General features: G+C 32.3%; 1 protein-coding gene across 3 annotated transcripts in view; it reads right to left on the bottom strand.

Annotated features, from left to right (window-relative positions):
* FNBP1L (formin binding protein 1 like) overlaps nt 1-24308 on the bottom strand; it is a 121129-nt gene that overhangs the window by 8834 nt on the left and 87987 nt on the right. For 2 of the 3 annotated variants that reach the window (XM_068540342.1, XM_068540343.1), the window contains exons 5-11: nt 23647-23709; nt 18363-18467; nt 14716-14844; nt 12778-12924; nt 10905-11108; nt 1937-2046; nt 379-511 (exon numbers count right to left, since the gene is read on the bottom strand). In XM_068540342.1, coding sequence (XP_068396443.1) covers nt 379-511; nt 1937-2046; nt 10905-11108; nt 12778-12924; nt 14716-14844; nt 18363-18467; nt 23647-23709 — 891 coding nt within the window. Of the gene's footprint in view, nt 1-378; nt 512-1936; nt 2047-4605; nt 4621-9278; nt 9438-10904; nt 11109-12777; nt 12925-14715; nt 14845-18362; nt 18468-23646; nt 23710-24308 lie in introns of all 3 variants that reach the window. The other variant, XM_068540344.1, reaches the window with a different exon arrangement.

Genomic DNA, 24308 nt, shown 5'->3' with positions numbered 1-24308 from the left:
TACTGAGCCCGCATGCTGCAACTACTAAAGTCTGCGCCTACAGCCCGTGCTCGGCAAAAAGAGAAGCCAACGCAATAAGAAGCCCGCGCACAGCAACAAAGAGTAGCCCCCACGCACCGCAACTAGAGAAAGCCCTCCCGCAGCAATGAAGACCCAACTCAGCCAAAAGAAAAAGAAAAAGAAACAGAAAAAAAAAAAAGAAAGATTATGATACCTTACTTTTAGATTATGGTACCTTACTTTTAGAGCATAATGACACCTTACTTTTAGATCATAAACCCTAAAATATTTGAAGATAATTCTAGCAAAATCCAATCTATCATAATGAAGTTTATAAAAATGAACTTATCTTAGACAACTGCTAAATAACAAATCTACCTCATTCTTGTGGATTTCCATTCGCAGGCGGTCAATGTTATTCATGGTCTCTGCTAATTTAGGCTGCAAACTCCCTGGGTCCCCCATTTGTGGATTTTTCTCATATACATCTTTCATTTTGTTGAGTGCTTCTCTGAAAATGAGCAGGAAGACATAAAATTAAACATTTACTTCACATGTTCCCAGATAAAAGAGTTTCATTTGATTCTGGGGACTCACGTGCAGCCTAATCTTAAAAGTCGTATCTCTTTAACTTTAATCAAACATTACCTGATTAAAGATAATCTGCACGAAGCTGATCATGTATATAGTTAGTAATTTATGGAGGCAGTCTTTTAAAACATTTAGAATTAAAAAAAAAAATGATTTCATTTCTCATTTCTTGCTTCCTAAATGAGATTGTATATATTTAATCAAGGACTGAAAGAATATTCCTCAATATTGTTAAAATCATCATGTCCCAAATCAAACTCATCATATTCTCATCCAGACACATTATTCCTTATCTTAGTTCACAGCATCATCATCCTCCCACTCATCTATACCATCTTTAACTTGCCCCTCTCCCTCTAAATTCAAGTCATTCATCCTCTTCACTTCTCTAATCACATCACTATAGATTGTGCCTCAATTAGCTCTCCTTGGCTCTAACATCTGACATTACTAACACTCCTTAATACTCTTTTTTTTCTTGATTTCCTGGCGGTTACATTTTCTTTTCCCTTCCCTTCACCTCTGTCTCATTATTTCCCTCACTGGTTCCTTCTCTTCTGTTTATCCTTTAAATGTGTTACATAAAATGACAGAGGTTTCTTCTCATCTCATCCTACAGTTCTCCTTTTTAAGGGTGATCTCTTAATGCTTTGTTTTTTCCAGTTTTATTGAGACAAAATTGACTATTTTAATATCACCTATCTTCAGATCATTCTCAAATATGAATCTCTTCAATCACTCATGTCAGTTTAAGCTCCAATTTTATCTTCAGTGTAATAGCAGATAGTAAGTTACCAATCCACTGTAATAACCCTTTATTCATCATATATAAATCTCTATATTCATTAAAACAAAATTGAACTAAAAGAAACTTTTTATAAAATTGAAAAAAAATTAAAGCTACGAATGAATCTGAAGCTGTAAGTAATCAAACACTGTTTTCCAACATTCTTGCTGCAAACAAAATAATTATAGCCTCAGATTTCTATTGAGCTCAATTTATATACTAAAGCAAAATAAAAATTTATCAAAATATAAGAGGTAGTTAGCGTTGGTGAAACTACCCTTGATAATCATCAAACTATTTTGAAAATTTACGGAAGGCATAAATATATACTATTAGCATCCAATAAGTAATCTGCAACCTAAGAAACTCTCTAACATTTCATTTTAAAAATATGACAGAGCACAATTTTCCGAAGTTTAGGACTGTATTTTTCCCTCAAAAGATATTTCAATTAGGATGTATAATTTTTAAGCCTTTTATACATCACATTTAAACATATAATTCAAAGTAGACTCTGAAAGGAATAATGATGGCAGACAGAACTTAATGGGAAAATACTTTTGGTCTGATTCTTTTTGAAGTTCTCTGTTAAGTTCATCGATGCGCTGCTGTAGTTTCTTACGTCTCTGTTCTGGTGGCAGATGACTGAAATCTTCTAGTGCTGGGCCCTGAAAAGAGAATCTAAATCATTATAAAAGATATTTTCATGAAATTTTATTTCTAAAATATACTCACTATAAAGTAAGAATATATATCAATTTTAAGTTTAATTTCAAATTAGCCCCGAACACCTCCTTTTAAGAAAAAGAAATCTACATAGATATGTATGTGTATGTTAATTAAAACAATCATATTGAAGAAAGAGCTCAGATGCCAGTCACTTTTAAAAAAATCATGAAATAGAATAGGTAAAAATATCAGCAGATACAGATAATTGGTAATTACCAGTATAACATTATATTCAGGTCTCGGCAGAGTTAAAATAAATACAGATGAACCTTCTTACAGCAACAACAACGAAATGGAAACACGTAACATTTCTCACCTATACAAAGTATTTTTTATATAACATACTGCACCACATTCCCAAATCAAATCTATTGCCGTGATACTCGGGATATTACAAATGTTCAGATTGAAAATATGAAAAGTTTATATAACTGAGTTAAACAACTTACCTCATAAAGGCAATATAACTAATGAAAAATATTTTAATATTACACAGTCTTTGAATGATTATATTTATTAAACCATTCATTAGAACCGAAACATACTTGATCATTAAAAAATAAAAAGTAGAACTATCCACCAAGTGAAATGTAAGTAGAAATTACATTCCAATAAGGAATTTATTTTCAATTATCCTTTGTACAACCAAATAGCATACCTCAGTTGTTCTTGAAATAAAGATATAATCCAAAGAAAGATAAAATCCTTATTTAGGAAGGATGCTTAATGTCTGAAAATTTAATGTTTTGATATTCAAGAAACTATATCATTTAAGAAACAGTTCTAGTATTTAGATGCAACTTCTGATTCAAATGATGTCTTTCTCCTCTTAAATGTTAATCATGTCATTGTTACCGCAGTTATATTAGAGATTATACAACCAGACCAATGTTAGCAACTATTGATCCCATTTAACATAAGCCCATATTTATGTAAGATTTTACATACTCAAAAACTGTTGACAACTATTATTCTTCATTTTTCTCTTTAAAATGGGGATTTTAAGAATATGCAATTCAATTTTTTAAGTGTTGCTGAAGTGAGCTCCCACAACAAATGCATCCTTGCTCCTTGAACCACTGACTCCTATAACACATCTAAATAGCTTTATTTCACCATCTATAAGAGTGCTTCCCTTGCTTTTAAAAAAGATAAAACTCACTTTTCAGATAAGCCATGATCAAATATAACATTTAATTCATAAGAAAATTTTTTGCAAATGGCCTGAACATTATGGACATTCAACAAGCCTGTCTAAAAAAAAAAAAAGGAGGACATCTTTTCTAAGTGGCTTTTGTTTTTTAATCTACCAGTCACCAGAAATAAAAATCTGTCAATCACCCAAATCTGACCTAAATAAACAAATGGCAAAATTTCCTACAAGGTGCCTTTAAATTTAGTGGTCAATTATCAATGTAAGTTGTCAGATTTAATCTAATTTGGGGTACAGGTATATAATAGTTTGAAAACTATTATATTGTGCCAAAAGTAAAACTTTCTAATTTATATTTTTAAATTTAATGAAATGAATAAACACATTTTAATATTGTGTTTTTGATAGTATTGTAATAAACTCACAGTTACCTACAAGTAAATCCTCCAGATTTCCACTTATCCTTAATCGAACTTGTTCTCAAATTTATTAACAGCAGATAGCTAGGCACTTGCATTTTTAATATCCCATTTTGACATTATAACATATTCCTTTATAGAATATGAGAACTAAACTCACTCTATTTCCTATGGCTGAAAAGAAGACTCTGAGACATTTAAAAACCTCTTCTACTACATGGGAATTCATAAAAGGCCAAACTGCAATAGTCTGAAAAAGACTCATTTGTTTTCCAAAAAATGAGAAACTACATAAGCACCGAATAATTTTTACATTAGGTCTTCACAATGCAGTTCCATTAATTTGTTTAAAACATATGTATAAAGGAACATCACACACATGCGCAAGCACACATGTGCACACACACACGATATTTAAGTTATTTGTGCTTTTATTCCCATTCATTAGTAGACAAGAAGAAAGCACAGACTCTCTAATGAAACTAGCAAGAAATCTTTCTTTCTTGCATTTTGGAAAATCTAATGATTCTTGTGATAAACTACAAAACAAAGTTATATGATCTTTTTAAAGAGTGTTAAGAAAAATCATTTTTGTTTAACTTTTCTTTTGTAAAAACATAAACTTTTGTTCTACCATGTAACTTTTAAAATGATGTTTAACTATAATTTCATTCTCTGTAACATGACAAAGACTCCACCCAATAACATTTAAGAACTTAATGAGTTACAGTTAACCACATTATTATTAAATTTTATGACATCAGAGGTACTGGCATGTGTTGGACTATGGATTAAATTATAAAAAGAAAAGACATACAAGGTAACATGTGGGGATGTACGTTACCACTTTGTTTTGAATTAAACAAAACAATGTTTTGTGATTATTTAATGTTGGCACAGTATATAGATCAGCACATAAGGCTTACCATCTTCACCGACCACTGAATAGTTCAATGGAAAACAGAAAGAAATGGTATATTATTCACATGAAACCATAATACAGAAGATGCAATAACTTATACTTGTTTTTACAATATTAAAATAAATCATGTACATTTCACAATCCAAACAATTATGCCAGAAAAACAATTTTAACCACACTTTTGGGAAAGTAAATTACTTGCAAAAAAATATATACACTGATGATAATGGGCAGATATTTTCCAAGTGCAACTGAAACTCAAAAGTAAATAGTAATCATTCTATCAGTAAACATGTATTTTCTTCTTTAAAAAACAATTTTTACATAAGTGGATTTCACTTACATAGCTCTTCACTCTCAAAATACTAATATTTGAAAAGGTGAATATAAAAGATTTAATATTAGCCATTTTAAAGAAATATTATATGTAGTATTAAAGAATGGAATACTTTTCCCAATGCATTAAACAAAACACCATTATCTGAATTATTATACTTCAAAATACTGTTTTGAATTTATATATACCATGGGTCAGTAAGGGTAACATTTCCACTTTAGTTTTAAGGTGCTATTTTTAATGTACGGACACATTAAAAAACACACTATTATCAAAATAATAATGAGTCACCCAGATTCAAGTTTCCCATACATATTTGCTAATGGACACAAACACATGGGTTGAATTTTGCTTTGAAGATATAGCTTCCATTTTTCAGTTTTCATTCTGAAATCCATGTGCTCGAAAAGCAACACTAAAAATACATAACTTCAATTTTTAGAAAACTGGTTAAAATTTATTCTTTCTGAAAATGTGAAATGACATAGCACAGAGTCCTCTCATATTGTGAATATATATATGCGTATTTATATATCACCCACGTTCTATGAGTTACCAGGATTCTGCAACTGGCACTGCATTTGTCTGCCATCCACACTAAACACACGTGTATACATGCACATGCGTGCGCACAAACACACTCATACACACGTTGTGACCCATAATACTCAGTAGAGCTTTGCAAGAGTTCATCTTCATATCCATTTCATTTGTTTAGCGGCCTCTAAAATTTTTACTTGTCCCTATTTTCTAAGTCATGATGTTTTAGAGAATATGGAGGATGTCAGGTAGAATTTCACATAAAAAATATAGATTTTAACAAATAGCTGACAAAAATATCTACCCTTTATCTCTGATGAACTGGCCATATATATTAATGGTTACGATGATAAGAAAAGATGACATACGCTATCCATTATCTTTCCAAATTAAGCTTAACATTCTTTAGACTGTCAGTAGTTTCAGGGGACAAAAACCACAACTTATTTTGCTATGACAAAATTCCTGGTAAGAAGATTGGAAGGCTTAAATTTTAAAAAGATATTTATGGTCTTCTATACATATTATTAAAACAAAATCATATAGATGATAAGAAACAAAATAGGTAAAGCATCTGAATTTATCTTTTATGATAATCTCTACCAGCTAAATTTCTAAGTGATAAAAATTATTTTTTCAGTTTCTATATTAATAGTTTTAGAGAAAACAATAATATAATTATAACTGAAATATCAAATGCTTCAGTTTTTAGCTAACCTAGTTTTACTATCAATTAGAAAATAAATTCACAGTTCATTAACCTTAGATTTGGGGATATTAAAAACTCAAGTTCTTTGTAAAATATTAGAAATAAATTTTGTCTTTTTTTTAAGCAATTCACGTTCAATAGAGAAATACTATATTCTCATATGCAATTTTCATATCCCTATAACTAGAAAATTTCACATACCCACTATATCTTAATAAATACATAAGGGACCTAAAAAGGAAATCAGTCAGGCAATTCAAATTATTATGTGTATTTAATTTAAAGATAGGAAAATCCTGAGAACTGTATTCTGGATAAATAAAAGCTTACAAAAATGACTCTAGAAGTCTATAAGATCATGAATAATTTAAACAGAAAACATGGACTTGATACTGCTAGATAAATATACTTCTAAAAAAAAAAAAGGAGTACCCAGTAAGCTCCAATGAAGTAGTTATAGAGTAAAAATTATTCATTTTTTTATTAAGTAGTTAAGTTTGGGTGTGCACCATATATCTATTTAAGGTTAGATCTTGATGTCACAGAAGGAAATTATAAACCCTCGTCCCTCAGAGAAAGTCTACCAGTACCACCATCAAATTCAAAAACACTGGTCCAATATAACATTTCTCATATCCTTAAAGATACTGCAAACTATATACAACAGGTTTTCTTAAGAATGAAAGAAAAAGAAATTATAAATTTTTAGAAAAGCCAAAAGCAGGTACTTAGGCAAAATGATGTAACAAATATAACTCAAAACAAGAGTTTCTGCTTTGAATGGTACAACTCATCAGCTTTACGAAACCTTAACTTTTTAAGTTTAATGGACTTACATGGAAATCCATGTAAAAACACATAAACTGGCTTCTTAAAGCTTTTCTTCTTTTTCTATATTGAGAAAATTCTTAAGTGGAAGAAAACATAATTTTGAAATAGTATCTAGTAAACTACCAAATACCAATCAAAATAGAAAGAAACTTCTCAATGCCAAGGTAATAAACTTTACTTCCTGCTCTATTCTCCAATCTCTAGTTGGTTTGTCTGTCATATTTTCCATCGTGCATACTGCTTTTTTCTTTGGCATGATAACTAATAATAAAAGTGGGACCATTTTGGCCTTCTGGAACTAGCCCCCCACCCCCCCGCCAAATGTACTAATATTTTAAATTAAAGCAATACGTGGAAATACGATAAATAATGACCCCGCAGATACTTTTAAGTTCTACGGTTATATAATCCTACCTATAGATTTATTCAATAACAATGAAGATGGCACATATTTAAGCTTCTCTCTCCAGGGCTCACAGTTCCAACTGCCTAAACTTTTTTCAAAGAATTGTATTTACTTCATATCCCTATGACTATACTGTGTAGGGTACTGTAACTGGGCCTGGTAGACTCGATATGTAGGACACATATGTGATTACAAAAATATGGCTACTAGAAATTACTATTTGTAATTTCTCATGATTTATGCAAAAGCATAATATTTAATGAAGTCTAAGTCATCAAAGAGAAGAAAGATGGGAATTAATTCTACTCTCATAGTTCAGGCAATAGAAATCCCAAGTATGACTTCTTAAAGTCTTTTAAACAAGTGATAAGAGCTTTGAAAAGTGATAACAGGCACCTATGGTGCTTGTAGGTATAATACAGACTCATTCACAGGGACTTTTCAAAATGTCATGAAATTAACCTATAATATCATTCATATACAGAATTAGGAAAGGTAGACACAAAGAAGTTCACGTCATTATAGGAAAAAAGGAAGTCCCCAAAAGAACATAATACACTAGGATATTTCTGTTGCATTACTGATACCAACTGTTTGTCATACTGTTTCAATGGAAATGTAAATAATAATGTAATCTTGCCCTAAATTAACATATCTTGTCCACATGTGGCCAGAAGAGAAACCCAACTAAAGCAATTTGAAGATAGGGCTACAAACAGTGAGAAACACACAGGCTAGACAGAGAAGGAAAAAGAAGAAAGAAATGAAAGGGAGAGAAGGAACAAAGGGCGAGAGGAAGGGAGGAGAAGCAGGAAAAGGGAAGGAAGAGAGAGGGATTGCAAGGAAGAGTGAGTCCAAGAGTGAGTGTATTGCTGTTAATGATTAGAGTTCTTATGACACTAATAGACTCTGAGTTCTCATCGGTGGGTTATCACACCTATGTTTTTTATATGTCCAAACAAATGCTCATACAAATCTCATAAATGTATCTAAATTATGAGCTATGAATATTACAAACACGGCCTTAAAATCAGATCATAAAAGAAATTAGCCTAACATAATGAAGTAACGCTAATTTATCAGTAGTGTAACAGTTGTTGCTAAGAAACAGTTTAATATTTGCTTTTTACTATTCTAAAACTTTTCATTTGCAGAGTACCTTTAGTTTTAAGTAAATGCCAAAGGCTAGCCTATTGAAAAAGAAAAGGAAATATTTGGTAAAAAATACCTCCTGTAACAATTACTCAATACAAATTCCATATAACCATTATTCAATAATATCTAGTATTTTTATAGGCTTTACAACTTACAAAGTATTTTCTAATATATTATCTTAATTGATCTACAATCTTGATATTTAACATGCCTATCTTTGATTTTTTATTTAACTATTGGAAATTGTGTTTTATGCTTCTGAAAGTAGGGCAATTAAAGTTAAAATAGAACTTGATTCTTTTGGCCAACAAAATAATACTTTATAAATTCGCAGAGGTCATCATTAGTGACAAATTATTACATGAGTAACTCCAGTGACAAATTACTGAAAGTCTTAAAAATGTAAATACATTACAAGACAATGGCGGACATATGACTTCACATAAACAACAACAACAAAAAAAATAGCTAATATGATTGTACCCAGCACCCTCTTTATAATACCATTCTTTTATGGGTGAGCATTTCAAATGTTATAAAGAGGAGTTGTTTTTAACTTGAGGGCAGCTATACTTAATTCTGTCATGTTTTAAACTACATATATATAGGAGAGAGCCTTATAATGAGGGTGGAGAGTATTAAAAGCCACACTACACACACAATAGGCCATCATGCATTTTAACCCATTATTAAACTTACCCCTCTTTTGAGACTTCTGAAAGAAGGAATTCTGGGCTTCCCTGTTTTTATTTCATTCATACAATAATGCACGGGCTCAATGGAGAATGTGAGAAACTGGGACCCATTAGGAGTACTGGATGTGAATAAACTAGTAGGGGTTAAGGGTGGGGACTGTGGCTAATATGGAAATAAAGAAAGGAATCAATAAGCCAAATGTGCATAGCTTTTTTTCCTAAATGAAAATTCTATTTTTGGCAACATACTTTTTACAAAATATATCTCAAATAAAGTTTTCTATAAAAATATTATAAGAAAGTTAACATAGCTTTGCCAAAACTGTCATTTTAAAAAGTCAAATTTACTTTTAAAAATGTACCACTTCATCACTTTTTTACAAGCTGAGAGACTGAAAATATAGAGTATACAAATTATAAGGTTAGAGAGAGCAATATGACCTAGACAAAAAAATTCTCTTCTGATTTCTAGAATATTAGCACCACCTAGTTAGTTATACTTAACCTATAATACTTGTCAGAGATAAAGGCAGCAGCTACAGTTAAAGTTATCTAAATAGTCAATGTCTATTAAAATAAAATATTAAAATTGTAACTGATTATCATAAATAGGCAAAATAATTTCATTACGTTGTGGCTTTCCTCTCAAAACTGTTTCTATTTCATCCCTGTTGCACCTCTTTTTTTTAAAAAATTTCAGTATTCCTTGTTTTTCTAAGCTCTCCTAGCTACTCTTATCTGACTTTAAAAAAAGTCTCACCTCTCAACTTCTCAATGGGACAACATTATGAAAAGCATGAATAAAGCTTGAGTTAATTATAATTGTGCTTTTAAAGATATTTACAGGTATATTATAATGAGTTAAATTTTATCTACATTCCTATGTCAAGATCAGAAAAATGAATTAAAATAATCATGTATACTTTAATAAATACAGAACATCAGATTAAAAGTACATATCTATTCTCCTACTGATTATGACACTTTATAGTCATTAAATTGATAAGAAGATTAAGCACGCATCTATTCCATTTGCTCATCTGCTGAGCTAAATTTATCTATCTAAAATAAACAGCACGTTGCAAAAGATGGGTTTCAACAGGAGGTTAAGAGAGATTCTCTTAGTAAACTAGAGTTTTTTTTAAACTTCAAATAACACACGCATTGAGCCCTTCCCATTAAATATTCACACGGATGATAAAAATAACCTTATTAGTATGATCTATAAAACCTAAATCTGACATTTTATTATTGCTGTGGTCAATCGTTCATTCCAACTGAGAACTGCAATTTTTGTGGTCTTAGAGTCAGATCATAATGATTCTGAAAAAATTTGAACTGAAACTACATACAAATGAAATTTCAAAAGCATATAATTTAAGGGATGTTAACAAATTATTTAATATTTTTACTCATTTTTATATGGCAGTCAAATGTTAAATCCAGAAATAATTTTTACTATTAAGGTACAAAATTCTATGTTTCTACTAAGTGAAAAGTTAATTGAATCATTCAAATCAAAATATTTATTCTCTATTAATAGTAAACCATTAACCATTCAATACCTACATCATTTTAAATGACAAACTAAAACAAAATTATTAGCATAGAGGAATTTTATGACTTTTACCTTTGGCTTCTTTCCAAAGAGCCACAACTTGCCCTTGGCCTTTCCTACTGTGGTTTTGGCATCCACCTTCCCACTTTCCTGTTTGGATGCACTGATAGTCCCATCAGAAATGGTTCTATAAATATGCTGACTGTAATCTTCAAATGGAAAGTCTCCTGGAGGTTCAAATCCGGACTTAAAGGAGTCTACTACCATCTGAGAGTCCTATACACAAGAAACATGTTTTTTTTAAACCATTTCATTTGCTTATGATACCATATTAGCTTTCAAAAACCTTAATCTGTGTTAGAAAACAACAAATAAAAATTTAAAGAAATAATTCTACAATACTTATTAAAGGTTTAAAGTGAATAATTTCTTCCTGTGAATATGTAATAAACCATAAATATTTTAATTCCTATAGAAAAATAATTTACAAACAAATTACTACTTTATTAATTTGTAATATTCATGGATGTTTTCACTCCATGGTTATTCTCAAGTAGAAATTCTAAGTTTTAAAGGAAAAGGGTTTTCTGTTTTACAGGATGTCTCCAAAGAAGGTGACCTATGGAACAGAGGAAAGGGCATCTAATTGTAAAAGAGGGTAAGAGACAAGTAGAAAGGCTTTCATTCACGCAACAGGGGAAAGGATAAATAAAATATATTAAAGACATACAAGGGAATGTTAACAGAGCAATGAAAAAAGATCTCACAAACAATACTGAGTGCAAAAAGTAACTCTGAAATAAAGTTTAGCACCATTTACCCAAAACTTTAAAACTCACGTAAGTATTATATATTGATTTTGGACATACATACCTCTATCCAAATGTTCTACTGACACCTTAAACTCATTATTTGCAAACAGAATACTTTATCTCTACAAACTCCTCCCCGACCCCTACCCTAACCACCTCTCCTCTTTTATTCCCTATTTCTGTTGGTAGTACATTTTGCCTACCATTTAGTCAAAAGTCATCCTTAGGTCATACCTTACTTTTTTTCTGTCACTAATGCCACCCCCACCAATCATCTGCTAAAGGGTAAGAAGAGGGAGAGAGGAGGAGGACCTAACTATAATTTGTAACCTTGGATGCAGCTATACCAAAATATAAATGTATGTTTGAATTCCCAAAGAACCCCAAAATCTTCTTTCCTTTTTTGAATTTAAGTCAGAATTCTGTTACAAGAAAGACCTTCACTCATATAAAACCAACTTGCCGTGAGGACTAAAATACGTAGTACATATTTGGCACTCCCCAAACACTGGTTCTCTTCTCTTCCTTTTCCCTCATATCCTCTTTTTCTGTTAACCTTAGCTTCTCAGTCACTAAATCAACATTTACTGAAAAATGACCAGGTACAAGACCTTTTCTAGACCTTAATCAAGATATAATGTGATTAGATTTATTTCTTCAAGAGGAGCAGGGCTTCTTGAAGGCAGTACCTTCTACTCATAACGCCCTCCTTCTTTTCTCATGAGCCATCATTCCATACACTACTCAGGCTTCAAAATGCAGCTCAAGTGCCAACTCCTGTGGTTACAAGCAACTCTTACAACTCTAGATCTGACCATTTCCTTCTTTAAACTTTCACTAGACTAACAGTATCATACAGTTTGTAACATACAGTTCATAGGTTAGTTATACTCTTGGAGTAGAACTGAAAAATTAGTGGGGAAAGGAAAGAGAAGCATTAGAACTCTTTCCTTTTAAACAATTAGAATTTTAGTGTTTAGAATGATCCTTACAGCCCAAAGGAGTCTGGCAATAAGTTACTTCTACAGGATATAACTTAAAATCAACTAACCATCAATTACTTCCCCCCTTTCCCAATTCATTTCACTAACTTAAACCAAATATATTATTCAAATTAATTATAAAACACTTACTCTTCTTTCATCAACTGATTTTGCTGCAAGAATCATTCCTTCCAAACACTTTGAAATGATAGGAATAACTTTGCGTTCTGAGTCTGCAAATCCTCTGTAACACTCACTGAGTTTAATAGTCCTTCGTTCATCCATTTCTTGTAGTTGCTAATTAGGAATTTTAAAAAAAAAGGAAAACTGAATTTGCTTTTCATTCTGAAGCAGCCCCCTTCCAAAAAAAAAAAAACCCACAAAGATTCCACCCTAACATTTACACTGTTGTAAATACCTTTTAACAAGTGCTACAGACTTAAAGTACTTAAAAACTTGAGGCCTGTGAAGTAGCAAAAAAAAAAACACAAAACAAGGCTTTTAGTATATCCTAAAACCAGGTGACAACAGTTTTCAAGACTTCTAAGGGACCCCCTACAGTCTACCAGATCTCTGCCTCATACAACCTCCACCTTTCATTCTTCAGTCAGAGCAGTTATTGTTGTTTATGCTTCTAGGAAAAGTTTCATTTTAACACAGAATTTTGACACATTTTTTTTCCTTTTTAAGCAACTGGCATGAAATAGATACAAGTGTGAGCATTCTAAACCCTTAAGTTAGTTCAGAACATTTTGGTAAGATCTGAATGGACCAAGAATCCACGCTTGACCGCATACCAATGGGTACCCAAACCTACCACATTCTACAGCTCAAAGTGACTATCGAAAGGTTGGAGACACAAGAGGAAAAACAAGAGGCCACAAGGTCAAAGTGATACATGTATGGAATCCCTACAATTCAAAACTTCATTGGCACATGCCACTAAGAATTATGCCAGGACACAATTATGCCAAATAACTTAAAGGCATTTTTTGACACTTCTTATTTGTCAACAGTGACCTTTCTTTCTCGTAGGGAGCAACTACACTGCTCAAGTCCCCTAGCTCCCAAAGCCTTCATACTACTTTTTTCCTCTTTACTTCCCAAAGCCTGGGAATTTATTTTGAGACCTGCATTTTCACAAAAGAACTGCGCCCAGCATCACAAAGTGGCAAGACTGCTCCATAGCAAAGTACAAACAAAAGGATCAAGCCCCAAAACACAGAAAAGCAGTGGATCTCCAAGTTAAGGTCTCCCCAGAATACGAAGGCATAGCTATTAAGTTTAGAAAAGCACCACAGAGTGAGGACAGGCTGACAGACGCTCTGGATTAAATGACTGAAATCTGATACCCTCTCTAGTCCACCACCTCTCACTATGCTTCCTTTGTACTTCTAACTTGCTTCCAAGAAAAAAAAGGTGTATTTGGACTGACACTCTTTTCACAAAAGCTCTGCTCTCCCAGGTACTACTGTTCTCAACACTGTTTCACTAAATCCCTTTTCTCTAATTTCTCTTCTTTCTAGAATAGGCGGTAACATAATTTAACCTCCGGGGTCTTCACCTGAGGGCCGTTTGGCAATTAGTATCATCAAATGATGATGGATGGGATTTATAAGCCTGAATTACATTTATGATCTGGCAGCTAGGAAGATAAGCAGGCAAAAACCAGGCTAGCAAATGCATTTCTTAAGATTTATTTCTGCCATCTGGACTAATGCCAATGATTCTGTTATAGTATCAAAAAGCTACATCCAAATTCTAAGTGAGCAGACTACAATACACAATTCCAATGAATTCTCCCATCTCATAATACTTAATAATGTAGTATTAAAATTTATCTAGAAAATGTCACTGTTTTAGTGAACTGTTTAATATACTACTAATAAATCTGTAGAAAAATCTGTGATTTCAAAGTCAGAAAAAATCTACTTTTCACATCTATAATCATAAATTTCTTATCACCAATCTTGATGGCTAGTGAATCTAGAAACATTCTGATTGATGCCTGAAATTTTAAAGTTTTACATTTAAAGACTAGCTCTTCCGTATCTAAAATTAGGTTAATTTCACATCTCTAAATTTTACCTTGTAAATCTGAGGAATCACTATGTAGAAATGTTTGTGCTGTTCTCCATTGAAGTTTTGTAATTGTGCAGCATATTCATTCTTATTTTCGTCAGCCATATGTGTACGTAGATTCAACTGCTGTTTAGCCTAGAGGCAAATTGGTCCAAATCATCACCAACGAAAAGACGAGCAACAAAATCACAGCTAATTCACTTTTCTAAAAGTTATACTAAAACGAGACTTTTTCTAACTACTGATATCACTTAAAAGTAAAGGAGAGGCTTACAGATCTTATGGCCAGTCTCCCTGTTGCAATATTCCCTTTCTCTTACTGCAATAATAAATCCTCTCCCTTACAATAATCCATTAAAATAAAGTTTCTCCTTAACAAATTCAGATTTTTTTAATTAAATAAATGACAACATTATGGTTTGAAATAGTAAGCTTTTCATCAGAAGAGAAAAAAAGCATCAGGAATAATTTACACAGTTACATAGTTAGCAGTAAAACATTTCTTTAAACATAATCCAGTTATATCCAACTCAGAACCACAGTGAAACCAAATAATAGTAAAAATGGGATTTGGGGATAATGTAATGCTTAACAATAATTTCTACCTCTATACAAATCCACAGGTACTTTACGGAATGCTTATTTAGAATATAGTTCTGTTCACTCAAGGAAGGTCTTATAGAAATGCTTTTTGAATGAGAACATTAGTACCATCTACTGATACATTGGTGAGAATATCAGAATACAAACAGCACAAATCTAGATTTATTGGAGGGGAATCTAAACAATTTTCTCAATTGTTATAAAGCAATAGAAAAAAACAAAATAAGAATTGAAAATTTGTCAGTGTTCCAAGCTATAAATCATGTTAGATGAGAGTGCTTTGAAAATTATATCAATAAAAGCACATTGTGAATACACTTCATTATTCTAATTCTAGTTTTTACAATTGTAATCCCTAACCTTCTAACAGTAGGTCTACAAGTTAGTTCTTCTGAACTCAGAAACAAACTGACCTACAGAAATACATAGTAGTCAAGATCTCAGATAAGTCCACAAAAATGCATTTAATCCACAGTGTACTTGAAAATTAAAATAAATAAGTACTATGAAAACTAAACACCATGGCCCAAAATATTTCTACAGAAAAATACACTTCAAGTTCTAACCTGGGATCGTAAGTACACAATCATTCACTCCTTTCCCTTTTCTCCCTCCTCTCACAAACTATGATGGAATAAAAGGATTCCAAAATATCCCCTACCCACAATGGTTCTTTCAGGGGAAGCTCCTCATGTTCCAAGTCACTGGCTGTGATTCCCAAGGCCTGGGAGAAAGGCTCCAGCAGGTTATGTAAGAGAATAAGGCTAGAAGCTAAAACAATTGACACCTTCCCTGGCATATTCTGGGCTTCACATCTACTGCCTTTCCTTTCTTTCTTTTTATATTTCATTAAATTTTTTAAAATTTTAATTGTGGCAAAATATACAATACACATAACATAAAATTTACCATCTTAATCATTTTTAAGTGTACAGTTTGATAGTGTTATGTATATTCATGGTTTTGTGCAACTGACTTCCTTTTCTTTAGGAAGATACAGTAGTCGGCCTGCTCCCTCTTCACCTGTTTTTTTATGCTTTTTTTTTAAACTCTCATAAGTAGTTACTTGAAACTATGTTCCCTTCCCTTCCTGGTCACTTAAAACAGAATTCCTCTACTCTCTGGTATCTAAAGTAAAACCTCAAAGTTTTCCTAATTCTCTAATAATTAAAGGGGTTGCAAACAAATAAGAATAAAAAAGGAAGATATAAACATTAAAATTCTGAACTAGTTAGGTGAAACTAACTAGTAGACATGTTATATTTAGATTTCAAGATGTCTAACCTGTCTCTAAAGATATCTTTATAGACAAAATGAGTAAGTTAAAAATGAGAGTCCAGTTAAGGAGTTCGCCTAACTTGCCTAGTACATAAACTATGTATTCAATTGATGTTTGATAATAAGTCAACAGAGTTCTTAAGGAGTCAATGTCAACCAGCAAGGAAGTTTCCCATATATAAAATAGTGATGTTTGCAAGTGTTGTGGTCCACACTTTTATCAAGTAATGATAACACATTATGTGTATGACATGATGCCTGGAAGGAAATTAATATAGTGGATGATCAAAATCAGGATCCAAAAATCTTAACAGCAGGATCGAATCTAATAATTGATACAGATGTAGCATATACATTTAAAAGACCAACAGTACATGTTCTGTCTGAGACACATATTCTTATACCATACCATATGTGAAAAGACATGGGGATTTCAGTTAACCATAAACTCAATGAGAGTCAAGCCAAACAATGTGGTTGCCCAAAAAGCTGATATACATTTAGGGTATAATTAACATAAATTTAGTGTTCAAAACAAAGGAGGTAATCAAACTCAGAACTGTTCAGACTGAACTATACCCAATTTGAGGTAACAAAGAATACTGGTTAATTAAATGGTATCCAAAGGAAAGTAGTAACTTGAAGATATCTGAAAAGTAACTTGAAGATATTTCATATGTGCAATAGTTGAAGAAACACAATAGTTCATCTAGGGGTAGAGAATCTGCTACAAATATCTAAAAACCTATTTTGAGAAAAATATAGATTTGTTATTTTTCTAGTACCTCAAGGAAACTAAAGCTGAACAGGGAGACAAGTGGGTCAATATAAGGAAATGGTAATTTTTTTTAAAAAAATGAACAGACTATTTTAAGACTCTATATTCCCAATAACAGGGAACTTACTATCATAAGAGATATGTTATTAAAAATAGGGTAGACAAGATAAACATCATCATAAGTTATACTAGAAGAACTTTAAGGTAACTGTAACCTGAAATGTATATGATTTGGGGTTTTTTTAAAAACTGGTAAAGAAAATGGAAGGTAGAAAATAAATTATTCCTTTCTTCTTGCTTTTTCTTGTTCTGATGCTATAGGAAATTACAAAATTCTAAGGAGAAAATATACTAATGTTGGGCCTTTGTATATACAAAAACATGTAGTAAGGTTCATCTATTTTTCAAAATCCCAACATTTCAGCACTATCACTGTGTCAAATGTCCTAAGATAAAGAGCATACAGCAGGGGAGAAGGAGAAGCTAAGCAGCAACAGTTACAGGGCTGATCCTACCAACAGTAATGTTACAGAACATCTGGCCCAGAATCAGTCAGTGAATGACAAGAGAGAATTCAGTTTTCCAAAATGAATGACTGAATTAATCAAATAATAAACAAATAGTTGATATCACATTTCTGACAGTTTTATCATGTTTTCCCTTCTGTATAATTGGGAAGCACACTATCCAACCTCTATGTGCATACCCCATCAACATACCTTAGACTTTCTTATTTTTAAATAGGATAGAAGCTCATTCCTAATAGCAACTATGTCTTTCCTATACACTCAGAATGCAGTTGACATTAATATATTAATTTTATTCTAATTACTTTCTCAGACCAATATGTGTAAAGTAGGCAAATATTTGTGTATCTTAGATTTAGATGTAGTGTATCTCTTGAAGAAACTAATACCAACACAAATATTGTAACTACTCTCCATATGCAAGTAATAATATTTTGATATTAAAGTCAGTTTGGATTATTTCTTACCTTTTCAACATCTGCCTTGGTTGCATTAGTATCATTATCCAGTCTTTCGTAACTCTGTTGTGCCTTCTCTGCCTCTCTACATTCTCTTTCAAATTTCTTTTTACTCTGTTAAAAGAAATTAAAATGCTGAAAAATAAAATTAGATTTATCTCATTTAGAAGTTAACAAATAATACTAAAATTTATATGGAATCATAAAAGACCCAGAATTGCCAAAGCAATCCTGAGGAAAAAGAACAAAGCTGGAGGCATAACACTTCTAGATGTCAGACAGTTTGTTTGGTGTTTTTTGTTTGGTTTTTATATGTTTGGTTGATTGGTTTTGGTGTTTGCTTGTTTTCTTTTCTTTTCTTTGTTTTTTTTTTGATGGAATCCCAATGTAGCTTAGAATGTGGAAACATCCCTCCAAAGTGGTTTTGTGTTGTTTCTTCCAAGTGTCCCAGGAATACCATCTGCCCAGAATGGCCTCTAAAATTTTTTTAATTTAATTCAAATTACTATGACTTTGCAAAACCTATTCACAACTGAGCATGTGATATATTTACTTTCCTACTTTTTTATCCTGAAGTTAATGTCTTTTTCTTAATAATTTGCTTTAGTTTTCAATGTACTTTTCTCTAATTCAACCCTGGTGTCCCCAGTTCTTTACATCTCTCCTCAGTTAATTCAAACATATTCAGAATTCTATCAATTTTATCTTCTTAATGAAATCAAGAACCCAGAGGTTTGTAACCTGTTAAAATTTGAACTGGTTACCAAACTAGGCCTGCTGAATAACTGTTACCTTGGGATTTCCCTTCACCATTTCCTGGGGATTCCTTTCAATTCTCCCTTAATTCGAATCTATTTCCTAGTTCCACACCTGCCCCTTTCTTGGTTCATTTCTCTATTTTGCTAGAACACATTCAGCAGTAGCTTCCTAAAAGAAGCTTCCTAAAAGAGATAATTGTTTAAGTCTCATGACTGAAAATGCCTTTCTATCTATTTTAATTGATAAAATTTGTCCAGGTATGAAACTCTGAGTAGGAAATCTTCTTTCTTCAGAAATGTAACAAGTACTACTCCACTGTCTTCTGGCTTCCTGATCCCATTCTGATCCCTGATCCTTTGCATAAAATATGTCTATTTTGTTTTGTTTTTTCTCTCTGGAGGTTGGTAGGATCTTCTCTCTCTCCTAACTGTTCTAAAATTTCATGAAGATATGTCTTGCTGTGAATCCACTGTGCTGAGCACCTGGAAAATTCTCTCCATCTGGAAACTTATGTCTTTCTGTTCTGGGGAAATCTTCTTGAATTAATTTTGCCTATCCATTTTCTATGTTTTCTCTTTTTTAAGATGCTTATTATCTTGAAAATGAACCTATAGGATGAGTCCCTCTAATTCTCTTATATTTTCTCTCATATTTTCAATCTCTGTCATTTTGCTCTACTTTGAGAGATTTCTTCAATTTCATTCTTTCTAGCGAGCTTTTCATTTCTGCTACCATAAAGTTCTTTTTTGTTCTTTATACGTTCCTTTCTTTAGAGTATCTTGGTCCTATTTCATGGATGTAATAACTTCTCTATTTCCTATGAAAATGTTAATAATAGTTCTGGGTTTTGCTTGTTTGTTTTTGCTTTTTAATTTCTATTTCCTTTCACAGTCACTGTTTCTTCAAAGTTGCTTTTTTTTCTGCATACTAACTTTTCTGCATACTCTGGTGTTTACATTAGATGTTTTCTTTAAACGTCTGGGGATACCTGCCTATCTGCTCTTATTTTAAAAGCTAATTGGATTATGGCCTTTTCCTCTACAGTGATAAGGCCAGGCAGTTTCCTTGGAGAAACCATGGTGCCTGTATCTTTAAGTCTTTCCTCTCAAACTAATTAAATTCCACAGAGGAGACTCTTCCAATTTCTTGTCTGGAAAATATATGCCTTGCTACCTGTATTCTGAGAATTACTCAGAAGAAAGCACAGGATGTCAACATTTTCTATTTACCTAACCAGTTACAATGTCAATTTCTTGTCTTGAGGATTACAAAACTATTCAGATAGTGCATACCTCATAACTACAAGGTCAAAAGGTTTAAATTTCTCACAGGATACCTCCTACTCCTTGACCTTCAGATAGAGACAAGGTTCTTCTCTACCTCCCTTGGCCAGTGGGCAGAGTTCCTGCCACCTTTCACTAAAGGTTTAGTCCTTCAAAGAGTCAAACTTTATACAGGGATTGCAGTTCCAACTCTCCAAACATACAGAGCTAAAACCTAAACTTTGTCAGTGTGTGAGTACTAAACCCCAAGCCCTTAGCAAGGTCCTGTAAACCATACCCCAAAACCTCTAGAACCACTTTTCAAATGCCACTGTATCAGCTCACACAACTATTGCTCTGGCTTTTAGTTTACCCTTAGTTTCCAGCAGTTAGAAATTTCCCTTTCTTTCAGGTAGCTATGCTAAGAGTTTAAAATACAATAAAAAATATTTTAGCTTTTATATCTAGGTATTTGTAGCCAAAAGTTGTCTGAGTTAGTTCAGTTTGCCTTATACCTGGAACCAGACATACCTGTAACTTACATCAAATAAATGTACTCAGAAATTTCTTATAAAAAATTTAAAATGTACTTACTATTTTGATTAGTATGAGATATGTAAAATTTATTCAAAGCATAAATATATCTGAATATACATAATATACAGAATGTCACTTTCCTGTGAAGATTAAAATTCAATTTCCACATTTAATTCTCTGAAACTCAGTTCAGAGCTGTGTTTTCAAACTGAACAGCTATAGCTACTAATTTTGGTGTAATCTGAGGCAACTCATATACAAAAATACTTTTATATTAAGTGTCCTATTGTTTGTGAAAAAAATCTACCTACTAATTTCCTTGCAACAGCAAAAGAATCATGAGTACAGTAATATTAAAAATACTCCTTCCCTGAAAGATATTATATCATTATACAATACAGGGATATACTCCAGAAAAGATTCTCCTTTCTTCATTCTTTGTGTCGCAGACTAATCAACAGCCACATCTACTCCCCTATTCTTTCTCAGAAGAGCCCACCTCCCTGTATGGAGGCTGAAAACAGCTGATAACTTGCTTTACCAGCCTTCCCACAGCTGGGGCATGGTCAAATAATCTAATCCTGTCAAAGGCACCCATGAAGAATTCTGCTGGGGTTTTCTGGGAAAGCTTTCCTTCCCTGATAAGAGGAAACAGAAGAGAAATGTTCCCTCTCTCCTGCTTCTGCATGCAGCTGAATGAGGATGTGGTGCTTGGCTGCTTAAATCAACTGTTGACCATAAAGGGACAAGCCTGAGGGAAAAGGCCATGGTCAAGACAGCAACGTGGACAGACAGAAAAAGCAGCCTTGGTGACATCATTGAGCTAGCTACTGACCAACTCTGGAACTGACCTGTTTCTGAGCTTTGTTCTTATAAACTCATATGATCTGTTACTTGGAACCACCTATCTGATAGACCTGGCATTTCTGATGCTTCAATCTTCTCAATCTCTGACCATTCCTTCAAAATCTTCTTCACAGGCTACTGTCTTCTGCGCTCAACTTAAATGTCAGTGGGGCGTATTTCGTTTATCCTGGGTTAATAACTGTCTTTAAAATGTTTTTTTCTCAATGTTCAATACTCTGTCACTAATTCAATCTTTCTCTCCTAGTTCTTTAAATATCCTCTCAATTATTGCAAACATGTTAGGAATTTTACAATTTCATTTTCTTGGTTAGACATGAAGACATGGGACTATAAAAGGGATCCTGCACATATTTCTACATATTACACAGAAATTATATTTGTGTCTCTCACTAGACTGCAGGCTCCACAAAAACAAGACCATATCATATTTGCTTCTGTATCAGACTCAATACGTTACAGACTCAATAAACATGAGTTGAGCTGAACTCACCTTTATTTCACAATATTGTTAACGCCTTAAAGAAATCTCTCCTACATTTTTTGACGCTTGTTTCTTATGACCCTTATGACTTTTCCTTAATAACTAACAATTGTTCTAAAGGTAAGTCAGCACATATCAACAGGAATGATTTGTGTCAACTCAAGTTTTTAAAGGAACCAATAACTCATGAGTGTAGGAGTCTGTTATTTTGTGCAAATGAAAGACACACATACATACACATTCATTGGGTGGCAGATACTAAGGATGCTAGTTAAGGCAATTTAAAATTTAATAAATGTAAACACTCCCTAGAAGTCTTTCTGAAACCAATTAGAAAGAAAATCAAAACAAAAATGAAAACAGACTATTAATATACCTAAGAATTCTCAATTAGTACTGGTGATTAGAATCTTACATCAGTGACATTTATATAGTAGAAATTTAATCTAAGCTTTTAATCCGTGTCTTTAAAAAAGAAAGAAAAAAAGTTGAAAACTGTACACGTATATGCATACTTTTTTTTTAATCTCAAACTTGTCCTTTTTCCAACAACCACAAGCTAAATTGATTAACATGAAAAACTCCCTTCAGCATAATTTTCAAGGAATACAGTATCCATCATAAAAATATGCAGAGAAAGAGTAAACTGCTTGCTAACATGAGGGTTCAAGAAAGAATATTAACCTTATACGACAGCACATCATTTGGCAGAAAGTTTTAAGTAAAGATAAAATGTTCCATGTAAACATCTTGGTTTTCAAATGACTGTATGCCAGGATATTTAAGAAAAACCACATTAATAAGTACCTTTGGAAAGTTTTTAAAGTAAATAATTATTATGCTTTTATAATTTTGCCCTATAAAGTACTTTATTTCCTACAGTGAGACAGTCTATGACCAGCAGCCCAGTACTAGAAACACTCAATTACAGAATCACTGAACTGGAAGAAACATTTCATATAATCTAGTCCACTGTCTTCATTTTTCATTTGCTAAAACTGAAGTCAAGAAAAAATCAGGTGCTAAGGAAAAGGCAGAACTAGAATCTAGTTTTTCTTAGTCTCAGTCACATGGTCTTCTAAGATATCAATATTTCCTTATTACTTCTATCCTCTATCAATATTTTGTAGTAACAACGGCAAAGTCAAAAAGAATCTTCCTAAATGTTTACAATTATCTGAAGATTATAGAATTGGTACAAGTACAGAACCATGTAGAAAAAAAGGAAAACAGACAAAATGGTCTCATATTCTCTATTTACACCAATGTCAAATTATAAATAATACTAAATTGAGAAATATTAAACTCAAATAGATATGAAGCATAAGAGCATTTAGAGCTAAATGCTACAAAATTTTATGTTAAACATGAAAACACTATAACTCACATTATCCATCTGCTTCCAGCACATGTCAAGGTATTGCTGAGCTTTTCGTCCCTCTTGAAGATGCTGAAGATCATAACAACAACCAAAAAAACAAACAAAACAAATTTTTAAATTCCAATTAAATACCAATTAAAGCCTAAAGTCCCCAAAAGGCTTTTCACTTAATTTTTTTTCAAGGTACTAATTATGTAAACTTTATCAAGACTTAGGAAGAGATTATTAGTAAAGCAAAAATTCTCTAAAATGCATTTTATAGACTATTATTTAAATACTTTAAATATAATCTTTAAGACAGATATAATCTCTTGGAAAATACATGATTATCTAAATAGGGGTTGACAAAGTTTTCTATAAAGGGTCAAATAAACATTTTAGGCTTTGCAAACCACACGGTCTCTGTCTCTGTTACAAATATTCAACTCTGCTAATATAATGCAAAAGCAGCCACACGCAATATATACGTGAATGAGTGTGCGCCTGTTCCAATAAAACTTTACAGTCACTAAAATTTGAATTTCATATAATTTTCATATGTCATAAAATATTCTTTTTTTCATTTGCTTTTCAACTATCTAAAAATGTAAAAACCGTTCTTAGCTCATGGTAACTAGGAAACAAAAACAGGCAGTAAGCTAGATTTGTCCCACTGGCTGGAGTTTACC

The sequence above is a fragment of the Eschrichtius robustus genome, chromosome 3 (assembly GCF_028021215.1).
Source record: "Eschrichtius robustus isolate mEscRob2 chromosome 3, mEscRob2.pri, whole genome shotgun sequence".
Classification (NCBI taxonomy): domain Eukaryota; kingdom Metazoa; phylum Chordata; class Mammalia; order Artiodactyla; family Eschrichtiidae; genus Eschrichtius; species Eschrichtius robustus.
Note: the sequence above shows the minus strand (reverse complement) of the source record. Positions and strands in the feature narration are given on the sequence as shown.